The following is a 16,319-nucleotide window of genomic DNA, read 5'->3' as shown; positions in this document are numbered from 1 at the left end:
CAATGTGCGGACACCAGGGACAATGTGAGGACACCAGGGACAATGTGCGGACACCAGGGACAATGTGCGGACACCAGGGACAATGTGCGGACACCAGGGACAATGTGCGGACACCAGGGACAATGTGCGGACACCAGGGACAATGTGAGGACACCAGGGACAATGTGCGGACACCAGGGACAATGTGCGGACACCAGGGACAATGTGCGGACACCAGGGACAATGTGCGGACACCAGGGACAATGTGCGGACACCAGGGACAATGTGAGGACACCAGGGACAATGTGCGGACACCAGGGACAATGTGAGGACACCAGGGACAATGTGCGGACACCAGGGACAATGTGCGGACACCAGGGACAATGTGCGGACACCAGGGACAATGTGAGGACACCAGGGACAATGTGCGGACACAAGGGACAATGTGCGGACACCAGGGACAATGTGCGGACACCAGGGACAATGTGCGGACACCAGGGACAATGTGCGGACACCAGGGACAATGTGCGGACACCAGGGACAATGTGCGGACACCAGGGACAATGTGCGGACACCAGGGACAATGTGCGGACACCAGGGACAATGTGCGGACACCAGGGACAATGTGCGGACACCAGGGACAATGTGCGGACACCAGGGACAATGTGGGGCCGACAGCTCCTTTAAGGGCTGATAGTAAACAAGAGGGTTAGTTTCTGGTGAAACCAAAAACAGGGTCACGCCCTCAGCGGTCACGCCCTCAGTGGTCACGCCCTCAGCGGTCACGCCCTCAGTGGTCACGCCCTCAGCGGTCACGCCCTCAGCGGTCACGCCCTCAGTGGTCACGCCCTCAGCGGTCACGCCCTCAGCGGTCACGCCCTCAGCGGTCACGCCCTCAGTGGTCACGCCCTCAGCGGTCACGCCCTCAGTGGTCACGCCCTCAGCGGTCACGCCCTCAGTGGTCACGCCCTCAGCGGTCACGCCCTCAGCGGTCACGCCCTCAGTGGTCACGCCCTCAGCGGTCACGCCCTCAGTGGTCACGCCCTCAGCGGTCACGCCCTCAGCGGTCACGCCCTCAGTGGCCACGCCCTCAGCGGTCACGCTCTCAGTGGCCACGCCCTCAGTGGTCACGCCCTCAGCGGTCACGCCCTCAGCGGTCACGCCCTCAGCGGTCACGCCCTCAGTGGTCACGCCCTCAGCGGTCACGCCCTCAGTGGTCACGCCCTCAGCGGTCACGCCCTCAGTGGCCACGCCCTCAGCGGTCACGCCCTCAGTTCGACTTCACTAGAATCTAAAAAACGGAAGAACATTTTCAGAGATAAAGATCTAAAAGAGGTTCACAGTCGTGTAACGTGTTTCCTGATGAGAGGATTCTGCCTTTAAATAATAATACCCCATTATCCCACGAGCCGTGCCCGGAGCTTGATGTATGCGGCACTTTCTTTCTCTCGTTACACGAGGAATAAAGTCATAACCTGTAATTTGCCCGTGACACGTGTTTTTGACGAGTCGGAGCCAAAGGCTTCAAAGAAGAAGATCATAAAATGTGTTCACTCATGTTCAGAAGAGACTTACCAGGTCTGAACCAGGTCTGAACCAGGTCTGAACCAGGTCTGAACCAGGTCTGAACCAGGTCTGAACCAGTTCTAAACCAGGTCTGAACCAGGTCTAAACCAGGTCTGAACCAGGTCTGAACCAGGTCTGAACCAGTTCTAAACCAGGTCTGAACCAGTTCTAAACCAGGTCTGAACCAGGTCTGAACCAGGTCTGAACCAGGTCTGAACCAGGTCTGAACCAGGTCTGAACCAGGTCTGAACCAGGACTAAACCAGGTCTAAACCAGGTCTGAACCAGGTCTGAACCAGGTCTAAACCAGGTCTGAACCAGGTCTGAACCAGGTCTAAACCAGGTCTGAACCAGGTCTGAACCAGGACTAAACCAGGACTAAACCAGGACTAAAGCAGGACTAAAGCAGAACTAAACCAGGTCTAAACCAGGTCTGAACCAGGTCTGAACCAGTTCTAAACCAGGTCTGAACCAGGTCTAAACCAGGTCTAAACCAGGTCTAAACCAGGTCTAAACCAGGACTAAACCAGGTCTGAACCAGGTCTGAACCAGGTCTGAACCAGGTCTAAACCAGGTCTGAACCAGGTCTGAACCAGGTCTGAACCAGGTCTGAACCAGGTCTAAACCAGGTCTGAACCAGTTCTAAACCAGGTCTGAACCAGGTCTAAACCAGGTCTGAACCAGGTCTGAACCAGGTCTGAACCAGGTCTGAACCAGGTCTGAACCAGGTCTGAACCAGGACTAAACCAGGTCTAAACCAGGTCTGAACCAGGTCTGAACCAGGTCTAAACCAGGTCTAAACCAGGTCTAAACCAGGTCTAAACCAGGTCTGAACCAGGTCTGAACCAGGTCTAAACCAGGTCTAAACCAGGTCTAAACCAGGACTAAACCAGGTCTGAACCAGGTCTAAACCAGGTCTGAACCAGGTCTGAACCAGGTCTGAACCAGGACTAAACCAGGTCTAAACCAGGACTAAACCAGGTCTAAACCAGGACTAAACCAGGTCTGAACCAGGTCTGAACCAGGTCTGAACCAGGTCTGAACCAGGTCTGAACCAGTTCTAAACCAGGTCTGAACCAGGTCTAAACCAGGTCTAAACCAGGTCTAAACCAGGTCTAAACCAGGACTAAACCAGGTCTGAACCAGGTCTGAACCAGGTCTGAACCAGGTCTAAACCAGGTCTGAACCAGGTCTGAACCAGGTCTGAACCAGGTCTGAACCAGGTCTAAACCAGGTCTAAACCAGGACTAAACCAGGACTAAACCAGGACTAAACCAGGTCTAAACCAGGTCTGAACCAGGACTAAACCAGGACTAAACCAGGACTAAACCAGGACTAAACCAGGTCCAAACCAGGTCTGAACCAGGTCTAAACCAGGACTAAACCAGGTCTGAACCAGGTCTAAACCAGGACTAAACCAGGTCTAAACCAGGACTAAACCAGGTCTAAACCAGGACTAAACCAGGATTAAACCAGGACTAAACCAGGACTAAACCAGGACTAAACCAGGACTAAACCAGGACTAAACCAGGATTAAACCAGGACTAAACCAGGTCTAAACCAGGATTAAACCAGGACTAAACCAGGACTAATCCAGGATTAAACCAGGATTAAACCAGGACTAAACCAGGACTAAACCAGGACTAGACCAGGACTAAACCAGGACTAAACCAGGTTCTAAACCAGGACTAAACCAGGACTAAACCAGGACTAAACCAGGTCTAAACCAGGACTAAACCAGGATTAAACCAGGACTAAACCAGGATTAAACCAGGACTAAACCAGGACTAAACCAGGACTAAACCAGGATTAAACCAGGACTAAACCAGGACTAAACCAGGTCTAAACCAGGACTAAACCAGGATTAAACCAGGACTAAACCAGGATTAAACCAGGACTAAACCAGGACTAAACCAGGATTAAACCAGGACTAAACCAGGACTAAACCAGGATTAAACCAGGACTAAACCAGGACTAAACCAGGACTAAACCAGGATTAAACCAGGACTAAACCAGGACTAAACCAGGTCTAAACCAGGACTAAACCAGGATTAAACCAGGACTAAACCAGGACTAAACCAGGATTAAACCAGGACTAAACCAGGACTAATCCAGGATTAAACCAGGACTAAACCAGGACTAAACCAGGACTAAACCAGGATTAAACCAGGATTAAACCAGGACCAAACCAGGACTAATCCAGAACTAAACCAGGACTAAACCAGGACTAAACCAGGACTAAACCAGGACTAGACCAGGACTAAACCAGGACTAAAGCAGGTCTAAATTAGGACTAAACCAGGACTAAAGCAGGACTAAACCAGGACTAAAGCAGGACTAAAGCAGGACTAAAGCAGGACTAAACCAGGACTAAAGCAGGACTAAAGCAGGACTAAAGCAGGTCTAAAGCAGGACTAAACCAGGACTAAAGCAGGACTAAACCAGGACTAAAGCAGGACTAAAGCAGGACTAAAGCAGGACTAAACCAGGACTAAAGCAGGACTAAAGCAGGACTAAAGCAGGTCTAAAGCAGGACTAAACCAGGACTAAAGCAGGACTAAAGCAGGACTAATCCAGGATTAAACCAGGACTAAAGCAGGACTAATCCAGGATTAAACCAGGACTAAAGCAGGACTAAACCAGGACTAAACCAGGACTAAAGCAGGTCTAAATTAGGACTAAACCAGGACTAAAGCAGGACTAAACCAGGACTAAAGCAGGACTAAAGCAGGACTAAAGCAGGACTAAACCAGGACTAAAGCAGGACTAAAGCAGGACTAAAGCAGGTCTAAAGCAGGACTAAACCAGGACTAAAGCAGGACTAAACCAGGACTAAAGCAGGACTAAAGCAGGTCTAAAGCAGGACTAAACCAGGACTAAACCAGGACTCACCCTCCAGTGTGGTCTCTTCTCCGCTCAGCGCTGCACTCTCTCCTCGCTGGTACTGGGCGTGGACTTGGACTTGGTACGGGGTGAGCGGGGACAGGTGAGGGAGGACGGCGCTCTTGGTGTGTCCCGGCACAGACACAGAGACGTAGTGCGCTGCAGCGTCCCCTTCAGGCGCAGGGCGGAACTTCACCAGGAAAGACTCCACGTTTGGAGTGTCGATCGCCCACGAGGCCCTCATGCTCCGCGAAGTGACCTCAGAGAAGGAGAGAGAGCGAGGGGCCCCCAGCTCTGAGGACGAGAGAGGGACAGAGGGGACACAACTGTTTAGTCACAAAAGGCGTTTAGTAAGGCCCCAAATAAAGGGTCTGTTCGCTGTGACCCGACCCAACATTTTCAAGTGTGCCGGTCGGTAAGGTCCAGGGGTCAGAGGCTTCAACGGTCCAGGGGTCAGCGGGGGAACATGCGGGGGACACGGGCGCCGCCATGTTTGTTGTGATGACGCTGCTGGGCGTGTTTCCCTCCCAGAATGCAAAACGCAGGTCAAATTTAACATAAAGTCACACCATGATGCAGAACGACATGAGCGGTGGCGATGGCAGTGGTGCCGACAGAGGCAAAAAGACAATATAGTTCTCTCCCACATCCGTCCCACACAGACCATGTGGAGGACCTAAATGTAAGCGCACATGTGTTATTTGTCCCTTGGGATGAAAAATAAATTCACCGGCGCGATAAAATTATTCTACACGGCGCTTTTGGAACGAACGGTCAATGAGTCGGCGAAATATTAGTAAAATAAAAGAATTTGGCGTCATTTTTACAAAATGCTGATATTTGTGTTTCAGTCGGCTCGTTTTATACTGGGTGGGTCGGGTTACGGCAACAGACAGATTATTTTGCTCAATCCAATTCCAGCGTGTGTGAGGGGCGTGGCTAAAGCGAGTGTGTGTGAGGGGCGTGGCTAAAGCGAGTGTGTGTGAGGGGCGTGTGTGAGGGGCGTGGCTAAAGCTAGTGTGTGTGAGGGGCGTGGCTAAAGCTAGTGTGTGTGAGGGGCGTGTGTGAGGGGCGTGGCTAAAGCTAGTGTGTGTGTGAGGGGCGTGGCTAAAGCTAGTGTGTGTGAGGGGCGTGACTAAAGCTAGTCTGTGTGAGGGGCGTGGCTAAAGCTAGTCTGTGTGAGGGGCATGGCTAAAGCTAGTATGTGTGAGAGGCGTAGCTAAAGCTAGCGTGTGTGAGGGGCGTGGCGTTTGAACCTGTCTTTATGTCATGCTAAAGCTAATGCTAATGTCAGACGCTTTATTACCTGGAAATATCAGATTGTGGCTCTTGACAAAGCGAGTGCCATAAACAGGAAACAGCTGTTGCTAACGCGCTACGCTAGCTTTGTGTTGCTAACGCGCTACGCTAGCTTTGTGTTGCTAACGCGCTTTGCTAATTAGATTGTCTGGACTGTCAAAAGAATCCAGCTCCTGTTGATCCGTGTATTTTCCATTTCTTTATGTATTTAAATCATTTGTCATGTGTTGTGTTGAGCAGGACTTTTCACAGAGCCGTGTTTGTGTTTGAGAACACCTGAGGCGAGGTCATGCTCAGGGTCAGAGGTCAAACGCAAGATGACTCAATAACCAGAGGAAGTCGCCACTGTCAGGGGCCGTCAGGGGCCGTCAGGAGACCAGACCAGGACTATCAGGTCTCTCTTTGGACTTAATGAGGATAATTCAAAACTGCTGAAGACCCACAGACCCACAGCAGGTTTGTGGAATTTAAAATGAATTAAAATAACATCAGATCTGAGACAAGAAGGAATCTTAGCTGGACCTGGTTTAGACCTGGTTTAGTCCTGGTTTAGTCCTGCTTTAGTCCTGCTTTAGTCCTGGTTTAGTCCTGCTTTAGTCCTGCTTTAGTCCTGGTTTAGACCTGGTTTAGTCCTGGTTTAGTCCTGGTTTAGTCCTGTTTTAGTCCTGCTTTAGTCCTGCTTTAGTCCTGGTTTGGACCTGGTTTAGTCCTGCTTTAGTCCTGCTTTAGTCCTGGTTTAGACCTGCTTTAGTCCTGCTTTAGTCCTGGTTTAGACCTGGTTTAGTCCTGGTTTAGTCCTGGTTTAGACCTGGTTTAGTCCTGCTTTAGTCCTGCTTTAGTCCTGGTTTAGACCTGGTTTAGACCTGGTTTAGTCCTGGTTTAGACCTGGTTTAGTCCTGCTTTAGTCCTGGTTTAGACCTGGTTTAGACCTGGTTTAGTCCTGCTTTAGTCCTGGTTTAGTCCTGGTTTAGTCTTGGTTTAGACCTGGTTTAGACCTGGTTTAGTCCTGCTTTAGTCCTGGTTTAGACCTGGTTTAGTCCTGGTTTAGTCCTGGTTTAGTCCTGGTTTAGTCCTGCTTTAGTCCTGGGTTAGACCTGGTTTAGTCCTGGTTTAGTCCTGGTTTAGTCCTGGTTTAGTCTTGGTTTAGACCTGGTTTAGACCTGGTTTAGTCCTGCTTTAGTCCTGGTTTAGACCTGGTTTAGTCCTGGTTTAGTCCTGATTTAGTCCTGATTTAGTCCTGGTTTAGTCCTGGTTTAGACCTGGTTTAGTCCTGGTTTAGTCCTGGTTTAGACCTGGTTTAGTCCTGCTTTAGTCCTGGTTTAGACCTGGTTTAGTCCTGGTTTAGACCTGGTTTAGTCCTGCTTTAGTCCTGGTTTAGACCTGGTTTAGTCCTGCTTTAGTCCTGGTTTAGACCTGGTCTCCACATGTTTCTGTTTCTTCTCATTTTCAAGGATGAACTCTGACCTGCTTCAGTCTAACGCTGCAATAATGTGTTCATCAGGTCCCCTGATGCCCCCTGAGGTACTCTGAGGTCCCCTGATGCCCTCTGAGATCCTCTGACGCCCCCTGAGGTCCTCTGACGCCCCCTGATGCCCCCTGAGGTCCTCTGAGGTCCCCTGATGCCTCCTGAGGTCCCCTGAGGTCGCCTGATACCCCCTGAGGTCCTCCGACGCCCCCTGAGGTCCCCTGATGCCCCTTGAGGTCCCCTGAGGTACTCTGAGGTCCCCTGATGCCCCCTGAGGTCCCCTGAGGTCCTCTGAGGTACCCTGATGCCCTCTGAGGTACTCTGAGGTCCCTTGATGCCCCCTGAGGTCCCCCGAGGTCCTCTGATGCCCCCTGAGGTCCCTTGAGGTCCTCTGATGTCCCCTGATGTCCCCTGAGGTCCCCTGAGGTCCTCTGAGGTACCCTGATGCCCTCTGAGGTACTCTGAGGTCCCTTGATGCCCCCTGAGGTCCCCCGAGGTCCTCTGATGCCCCCTGAGGTCCCTTGAGGTCCTCTGATGTCCCCTGATGTCCCCTGAGGTCCCCTGAGGTCCCCTGATGCCCCCTGAGGTCCTCTAGCGCCCCCTGAGGTCCCCTGAGGTACTCACGCTGCTGCTGGAGGCGGCTCAGCTCCTGCTCGATCCTCAGGCAGATGGACTGGCTCAGTTCTCTGGAGATTTTCTGAAACGCGTCGAAGTCTTCGACCTCAAACACGTGAGTCTGAGGAGGATCACTCGCTATGGCCTCCAGCTCACTGCGGACCTGCAAGAGACCGGTTATAGACCAGGATCAGACCAGGACCCTGCAAGAGACCGGTTATAGACCAGGATCAGACCAGGACCCTGCAAGAGACCGGTTATAGACCAGGATCAGACCAGGACCCTGCAAGAGACCGGTTATAGACCAGGATCAGACCAGGACCCTGCAAGAGACCGGTTATAGACCAGGATCAGACCAGGACCCTGCAAGAGACCGGTTATAGACCAGGATCAGACCAGGACCCTGCACAGAGGCCGGTTATAGACCAGGATCAGACCAGGACCCTGCACAGAGGCCGGTTATAGACCAGGATCAGACCCGGACCTCACCGCGTCCTTCACTCCCACGGCGAACACCTCCACGTCGCTGGCCTGGAGCCTGGAGGCGGGGCCTCTGAAGGCGTCGGACGACTTCCCGTCGGTGATGAGGATGGTCACCGTGGGAACCTGAGTTCTGGCGCCTCTGCTGGTCAGGAGGACTCGCTCTCGGACGTACGTGAGGGCGCGGCCCGTGTTTGTGGAGCCGCCGCGGTACGGGAACGTCCGGATCGCCTTCAGGACCGAGTCCAAGTCCTGGAGGTCAGAAAGAACCCAAATGTTTTTTTAAGGTAGACCTAGGGGTGTGGTCAGTACCTGGTGTGTGTTCAGGTAGAACTCGGGGTGTGGTCAGTACCTGGTGTGTGTTCAGGTAGACCGCAGGGTGTAGTCAGTACCTGGTGTGTGTTCAGGTAGAACTCGGGGTGTGGTCAGTACCTGGTGTGTGTTCAGGTAGACCTCGGGGTGTGGTCAGTACCTGGTGTGTGTTCAGGTAGAACTCGGGGTGTGGTCAGTACCTGGTGTGTGTTCAGGTAGACCTCGGGGTGTGGTCAGTATCTGGCGTGTGTTCAGGTAGACCTCGGGGTGTGGTCAGTACCTGGTGTGTGTTCAGGTAGAACTCGGGGTGTGGTCAGTACCTGGTGTGTGTTCAGGTAGACCGCAGGGTGTGGTCAGTACCTGGTGTGTGTTCAGGTAGAACTCGGGGTGTGGTCAGTACCTGGTGTGTGTTCAGGTAGACCTCGGGGTGTGGTCAGTACCTGGTGTGTGTTCAGGTAGAACTCGGGGTGTGGTCAGTACCTGGTGTGTGTTCAGGTAGAACTCGGGGTGTGGTCAGTACCTGGTGTGTGTTCAGGTAGAACTCGGGGTGTGGTCAGTACCTGGTGTGTGTTCAGGTAGAACTCGGGGTGTGGTCAGTACCTGGTGTGTGTTCAGGTAGAACTCGGGTGTGGTCAGTACCTGGTGTGTGTTCAGGTAGACCTCGGGGTGTGGTCAGTACCTGGTGTGTGTTCAGGTAGAAGTCGGGGTGTGGTCAGTACCTGGTGTGTGTTCAGGTAGAACTCGGGGTGTGGTTAGTACCTGGTGTGTGTTCAGGTAGACCTCGGGGTGTGGTCAGTACCTGGTGTGTGTTCAGGTAGAACTCGGGTGTGGTCAGTACCTGGTGTGTGTTCAAGTAGAACTCGGGGTGTGGTCAGTACCTGGTGTGTGTTCAGGTAGAACTCGGGGTGTGGTCAGTACCTGGTGTGTGTTCAGGTAGAACTCGGGGTGTGGTCAGTACCTGGTGTGTGTTCAGGTAGAACTCGGGGTATGGTCAGTACCTGGTGTGTGTTCAGGTAGAAGTCGGGGTGTGGTCAGTACCTGGTGTGTGTTCAGGTAGAACTCGCGGTGTGGTCAGTACCTGGTGTGTGTTCAAGTAGACCTCGGGGTGTGGTCAGTACCTGGTGTGTGTTCAGGTAGAACTCGGGGTGTGGTCAGTACCTGGTGTGTGTTCAGGTAGACCTTGGGGTGTGGTCAGTACCTGGTGTGTGTTCAGGTAGAACTCGGGGTGTGGTCAGTACCTGGTGTGTGTTCAGGTAGAAGTCGGGGTGTGGTCAGTACCTGGTGTGTGTTCAGGTAGACCTCGGGGTGTGGTCAGTACCTGGTGTGTGTTCAGGTAGAACTCGGGGTGTGGTCAGTACCTGGTGTGTGTTCAGGTAGAACTCGGGGTGTGGTCAGTACCTGGTGTGTGTTCAGGTAGAACTCGGGGTGTGGTCAGTACCTGGTGTGTGTTCAGGTAGAACTCGGGGTGGGGGTCTCGGCTGTACTGGACCAGGCTCATCTGGACTTTGTCTGGTCCGATGTCGAAGGATTTGACCAGGACTTCGAGAAACGCTCGAACTTTGGCAAAGTTTGCGAGTCCGATGCTGTAGGAGCCGTCCACCAGGAGGAGCAGGTCCGCCTGAACGTCCACGCCCAGAGAGCACTCTGAAGGAGACAGAGAGGAGGTGAGGACACGCCCAGAGAGCACTCTGAAGGAGACAGAGAGGAGGTGAGGACACGCCCAGAGAGCACTCTGAAGGAGGCAGAGAGGAGGTGAGGACACGCTTGTGTGCTTGAGGCGTTATGATTTTGCGGGTTTGTTTTGATTTATGTCATTTTTGTGTTTCACCCCTGTCTTTTGTTAATTGGTTTGCCCAGGGGAGGGGCTAGGGGAGGGGCCAGGGGAGGGGCCAGGGGAGGGGCTAGGGGAGGGGCTAGGGGATGACTAAGTTATCATTTTCAACAGAAGCTAAAACAAAGACGTGACAAACAGAAACAAAAAACACACTTTGGACATTTAATGCTCGTCGACTCAATGAGCCACAATCTGTCCAAACCAAAAAGACACTGAGACATTTGGAGAGGAAAAGTGTCTCCTCCCATTTTCTGGGATGCTCCTCCCATTCTCTGACTGCAGAGGCTGAGGTTCACAGGCCTGTTTTGGACCAGTTCCAGTCCCAGTCAAATTCCACTTTCAGTTCCAGTCCAGTCCCAGTCCAGTTCCAGTCCAGTTTCAGTCCAGTTCCAATCCAGTTCCAGTTCTTACCCACAGACACCTGCAGTGGCAGCGTGAGCGCAGAGGCTGAGGTGGCTTGGCTGGAGGTCATGTCCTTCAGAGCGTACAGATGGACCTCGTAGGCCGTCTGCGGGCTCAGGTCCTTGAGCAGAGCGCTGGTGGTCTGCGAGGACACGTACAGCTCCTGTCTGCTGCCCCCACTGGACACAGGGACCACCTGCAGCCTGTAACCACTCACGTCGGACGGAGACGGCTCCCAGCGCACACCGAGAGACTTGGAAGAGACCTCCACGATGTCCAGGTTCAAGGCCGGCTCCACCACTGCAGAGCGAGACCAAACACGAGACATAATGTTCAATCTGGCTTTTCAGGAGACGATATTGTCCAGCTCCGCCCACAGGACTGACCGTCGGAGCCGCTGGCCAGAGCGCTGAGCTGCTCCTCCACCGCAGCGCAGATGTTCAGGAGCAGGTTCCTCTGGACGCTCCTCAGGGTTTCATAAGAAGAGACGCTGAACATGTGGTTTGTGTGAGGAGAGGAGGCCACGAGCTTCATCTGGGCTTCATCTGCTCCCTGCACACCTGAGAGACCAGGGAGAGACCGGGGTTAGACCAGGGAGAGACCAGGGAAAGACCAGGGAAAGACCAGGGAGAGACCAGGGAGAAACCAGGGAGGGACCAGGGAGAGACCAGGGAAAGACCCGGGAAAGACCAGGGAAAGACCAGGGAGAAACCAGGGAGGGACCAGGGAGGGACCAGGGAAAGACCAGGGAGAAACCAGGGAGGGACCAGGGAGGGACCAGGGAAAGACCAGGGAGAAACCAGGGAGGGACCAGGGAGAGACCAGGGAAAGACCAGGGAAAGACCAGGGAGAGACCAGGGAAAGACCAGGGAGAAACCAGGGAGGGACCAGGGAGAGACCAGGGAAAGACCAGGGAAAGACCAGGGAAAGACCAGGGAGAGACCAGGGAAAAACCAGGGAGAGACCAGGGAAAGACCAGGGAGAAACCAGGGAAAGACTAAACCAGGACTAAACCAGGTCTAAACCAGGTCTAAACCAGGACTAAAAAAGGACTAAACCAGGACTAAACCAGGTCTAAACCAGGTCTAAACCAGGACTAAAAAAGGACTAAACCAGGACTAAACCAGGTCTAAACCAGGTCTAAACCAGGACTAAACAAGGACTAAACCAGGTCTGCCTCTGTCACATCCAAAGTGTGAAATGTAATCATCTTCTGCTGTGATTCTGGTTGAGTTTAGGAAAGTCTGTCTCAGATGAAACGCTTTTATTAAAACCACAGACTTTTTCCAAAGTCGTTTAAAACAAAAACTCTGGAAACTGTGACGAACAACAGCCATAAACCCACAGAAAGAGAACGTGTGGGACAGCTAAGATCTTTGTGGGGATCTGGTGAGGATCTGGTGTGGATCTGGTGTGGACCTGGTGTGGACCTGGTGTGGATCTGATGTGGATCTGGTGTGGATCTGGTGTGGACCTGGTGTGGATCTGGTTTGGACCTGGTGTGGACCAGGTGTGGACCTGGTGTGGATCTGGTGTGGACCTGGTGTGGACCTGGTGTGGATCTGATGTGGATCTGGTGTGGATCTGGTGTGGACCTGGTGAGGATCTGGTGAGGATCTGGTGTGGATCTGGTGTGGACCTGGTGTGGATCTGATGTGGATCTGGTGAGGATCTGGTGAGGATCTGGTGTGGATCTGGTGTGGACCTGGTGTGGATCTGATGTGGATCTGGTGTGGATCTGGTGTGGACCTGGTGTGGATCTGGTTTGGACCTGGTGTGGACCAGGTGTGGACCTGGTGTGGATCTGGTGTGGACCTGGTGTGGATCTGATGCGGATCTGGTGCGGACCTGGTGCGGACCTGGTGAGGATCTGGTGAGGATCTGGTGTGGATCTGGTTAGGATCTGGTGTGGATCTGGAGTGGATCTGGTGAGGACCTGGTGTGGATCTGGTGTGGATCTGGTGTGGACCTGGTGTGGACCTGGTGTGGATCTGGTGTGGATCTGGTTTGGATCTGGTGTGGACCTGGTTTGGATCTGGTGTGGACCTGGAGTGGATCTGGTATGGATCTGGTTTGGATCTGGTGTGGACCTGGTGTAGATCTGGTGTGGATTTGGTTTGGATCTGGTGTGGACCTGGTGTGGATCTGGTGTGGATCTGGTGTAGATCTGGTGTGGATTTGGTTTGGATCTGGTGTGGACCTGGTGTGGATCTGGTGTGGATCCGGTGTGGATCTGGTGTGGACCTGGTGTGGATCTGGTGTGGATCTGGTGTGGACCTGGTGTGGATCTGGTGTGGATCTGGTTTGGATCTGGTGTGGACCTGGTGTGGATCTGGTGTGGATCTGGTGTGGATCTGGTGTGGATCTGGTGTGGACCTGGTGTGGATCTGGTGTGGACCTGGTGTGGATCTGGTTTGGATCTGGTGTGGATCTGGTGTGGACCTGGTGTAGATCTGGTGTGGATCTGGTGTGGATCTGGTGTGGATTTGGTGTGGATCTGGTGTGGACCTGGTGTGGACCTGGTGTGGATCTGGTGTGGATCTGGTTTGGATCTGGTGTGGATCTGGTGTGGACCTGGTGTGGACCTGGTGTGGATCTGGTGTGGATCTGGTGTGGATCTGGTGTGGATCTGGTTTGGATCTGGTGTGGACCTGGTGTGGATCTGGTGTGGATCTGGTGTGGATCTGGTGTGGATCTGGTGTGGACCTGGTGTGGATCTGGTGTGGACCTGGTGTGGATCTGGTTTGGATCTGGTGTGGATCTGGTGCGGATCTGGTTTGGATCTGGTGTGGACCTGGTGTGGATCTGGTGTGGATCTGGTGTGGATCTGGTGTGGACCTGGTGTAGATCTGGTGTGGATCTGGTTTGGATCTGGTGTGGACCTGGTGTAGATCTGGTGTGGATCTGTGTCGACCAGGCCTAAACCAGGACGGGACCAGGACAGGACCAGGACCGGACCAGGACTGGACCAGGACAGGACCAGGACTGGTCCAGGACTGGACCAGGACTGGACCAGGACAGGACCCGGACAGGACCAGGACCAGGACAGGACCAGGACTGGACCAGGACTGGACCAGGACTGGACCAGGACTGGACCAGGACAGGACCAGGACAGGACAGAACCAGGACAGGACCAGGACAGGACCAGGACAGGACAGGGGTTATAGTTTGGTTGGTGCTTGTGGAAAGTCTGCGTCAGCTCCATAAAACCTGCCGTCACTCGCTCCATCAGGAATCTGAAGTGTTTGAGTGACATCATCAGATATTACACTTTTACTGCTTCTGCTGAGAACAACACGGTTCATACTACCACAGGATCAGCACCAGGTCTTACCCACTACAAAGATCTCCACTCCTTGGTTCTTCAGAGCCTGGGCCTCGTCTTGGACTTGGGTTTGACTCGGACCATCTGTGAGCATGACCAGGACTTTGGGGAATCCAGACCGAGATCCGGACTGAGGCGTGAACGAGTTCAGCCGCGCGAAGCTCAGAGCGGCTCCTGAAAACAGAAACATGACCATCAGAGCCTCAGACCATCAGAGTCCTGGTCCTGGTCTGAGTCCTGGTCCTGGTCCTGGTCTGAGTCCCGGTCCCGGTCTGGTCCTGGTCTGAGTCCCGGTCTCGGTCTGGTCCTGGTCTGAGTCCCGGTCCTGGTCCTGGTCCGGGTGTGGGTCCCGGTCCCGGTCTCGGTCTGGTCCTGGTCCTGGTCCCGGTCTGGGTGTGGGTCCTGGTCTGAGTCCTGGTCCTGGTCTCTTTAGTCATACTCACCGGTCCGGGCCTGCCTCCCCAGTCCTTTGGGTGCGAGGCGGGCGAGGGCCTTCAGGAGGGCGGGGCGTGACGCGTGCGCGCTCAGGCTGAACTCTGAGTTTTGGCGATAGGCAAATGAGGCCACGCCCAGCCGTGTTTGCTCCGCCCCGATGGTGAAGGCGCCGGCGATGGCGGAGAAAAGAGACTTGACGTGTTTGAGTTTGGCCTGGTCAGACCCTCGAGACACGTCCAGCAGCAGGACCACGTCGACTGCCGCGCCCGCCGAGCATTCTGGGAAATATGGAACGAGTATTATCTGCTCATCGTGTGGACACTTTTAGAGACACATTAGAAGAGAACTCCAGAGACACAAGAAGAAGAGACATGGCAGGCAAACCTGTAACATGTGAAGCGTTACATGTGAAGCGTTACATGTGAAGCGTTACGTGTGAGGCGTTACGTGTGAGGCGTTACGTGTGAAGCGTTACGTGTGAGGCGTTACGAGTGAAGCGTTACGTGTGAGGCGTTACGTGTGAAGCGTTACGTGTGAAGCGTTACGTGTGAAGCATAAAGTGTGAAGCGTTACGTGTGAAGCGTTACAAGTGAAGCGTTACGTGTGAAGCGTTACGTGTGAAGCATAAAGTGTGAAGCGTTACGTGTGAAGCGCTACAAGTGAGGCGTTACGTGTGAAGCGTTACGTGTGAAGCATAAAGTGTGAAGTGTTACGTGTGAAGTGTTACGTGTGAAGTGTTACGTGTGAAGCGTTACGTGTGAAGCGTTACGTGTGAAGCGTTACGTGTGAAGCGTTACGTGTGAAGCGTTACGTGTGAGGCGTTACGTGTGAAGCGTTACGTGTGAGGCGTTACGTGTGAAGCGTTACGTGTGAAGCGTTACGTGTGAGGAGTTACGTGTGAAGCGTTACGTGTGAGGCGTTACGTGTGAAGCGTTACGTGTGAGGCGTTACAAGTGAAGCGTTACGTGTGAGGCGTTACGTGTGAAGCGTTACGTGTGAAGCGTTACGTGTGAAGCATAAAGTGTGAAGCGTCACGTGTGAAGCGTTACAAGTGAAGCGTTACGTGTGAAGCGTTACAAGTGAAGCGTTACGTGTGAAGCGTTACGTGTGAAGCGTTACAAGTGAAGCGTTACGTGTGAAGCGTTACAAGTGAAGCGTTACGTGTGAAGCGTTATGTGTGAAGCGTTACGTGTGAAGCATAAAGTGTGAAGCGTTACGTGTGAAGCGCTACAAGTGAGGCGTTACGTGTGAAGCGTTACGTGTGAAGCGTTACGTGTGAAGCGTTACGTGTGAAGCATAAAGTGTGAAGTGTTACGTGTGAAGTGTTACGTGTGAAGTGTTACGTGTGAAGCGTTACGTGTGAAGTGTTACGTGTGAAGCGTTACGTGTGAAGCGTTACGTGTGAAGCGTTACGTGTGAAGCATAAAGTGTGAAGTGTTACGTGTGAAGCGTTACGTGTGAAGCATAAAGTGTGAAGTGTTACGTGTGAAGCGTTACGTGTGAAGCGTTACGTGTGAGGCGTTACGTGTGAAGCGTTACGTGTGAAGCGTTACGTGTGAAGCATAAAGTGTGAAGCGTTACGTGTGAAGCGTTACAAGTGAAGCGTTACGTGTGAAGCGTTACGTGTGAAGCGTTACAAGTGAGGCGTTACGTGTGAAGCGTTACGTGTGAAGCGTTACGTGTGAAGCGTTACGTGTGAAGCATAAAGTGTGAAGTGTTACGTGT

General features: G+C 53.1%; 1 protein-coding gene across 1 annotated transcript in view; it reads right to left on the bottom strand.

Annotated features, from left to right (window-relative positions):
* Positions 1–1,291: 1,291 nt before the first annotated feature.
* The window catches only part of LOC140363111 (collagen alpha-1(XII) chain-like), a 94,068-nt gene continuing 79,040 nt past the window's right edge, over positions 1,292–16,319 (bottom strand). The window contains exons 14-22 of the mRNA XM_072449450.1: positions 14,603–14,872; positions 14,169–14,333; positions 11,221–11,394; positions 10,844–11,134; positions 10,037–10,242; positions 8,296–8,538; positions 7,816–7,969; positions 4,437–4,721; positions 1,292–1,305 (exon numbers count right to left, since the gene is read on the bottom strand). Coding sequence (XP_072305551.1) covers positions 1,292–1,305; positions 4,437–4,721; positions 7,816–7,969; positions 8,296–8,538; positions 10,037–10,242; positions 10,844–11,134; positions 11,221–11,394; positions 14,169–14,333; positions 14,603–14,872 — 1,802 coding nt within the window. The remainder of the gene's footprint in view (positions 1,306–4,436; positions 4,722–7,815; positions 7,970–8,295; positions 8,539–10,036; positions 10,243–10,843; positions 11,135–11,220; positions 11,395–14,168; positions 14,334–14,602; positions 14,873–16,319) is intronic.

Source organism: Eucyclogobius newberryi, unplaced genomic scaffold, assembly GCF_026437365.1.
Source record: "Eucyclogobius newberryi isolate DKJ021-1_F unplaced genomic scaffold, fEucNew1.0.hap1 SCAF_1, whole genome shotgun sequence".
Classification (NCBI taxonomy): Eukaryota; Metazoa; Chordata; class Actinopteri; order Gobiiformes; family Gobiidae; genus Eucyclogobius; species Eucyclogobius newberryi.
Note: the sequence above shows the minus strand (reverse complement) of the source record. Positions and strands in the feature narration are given on the sequence as shown.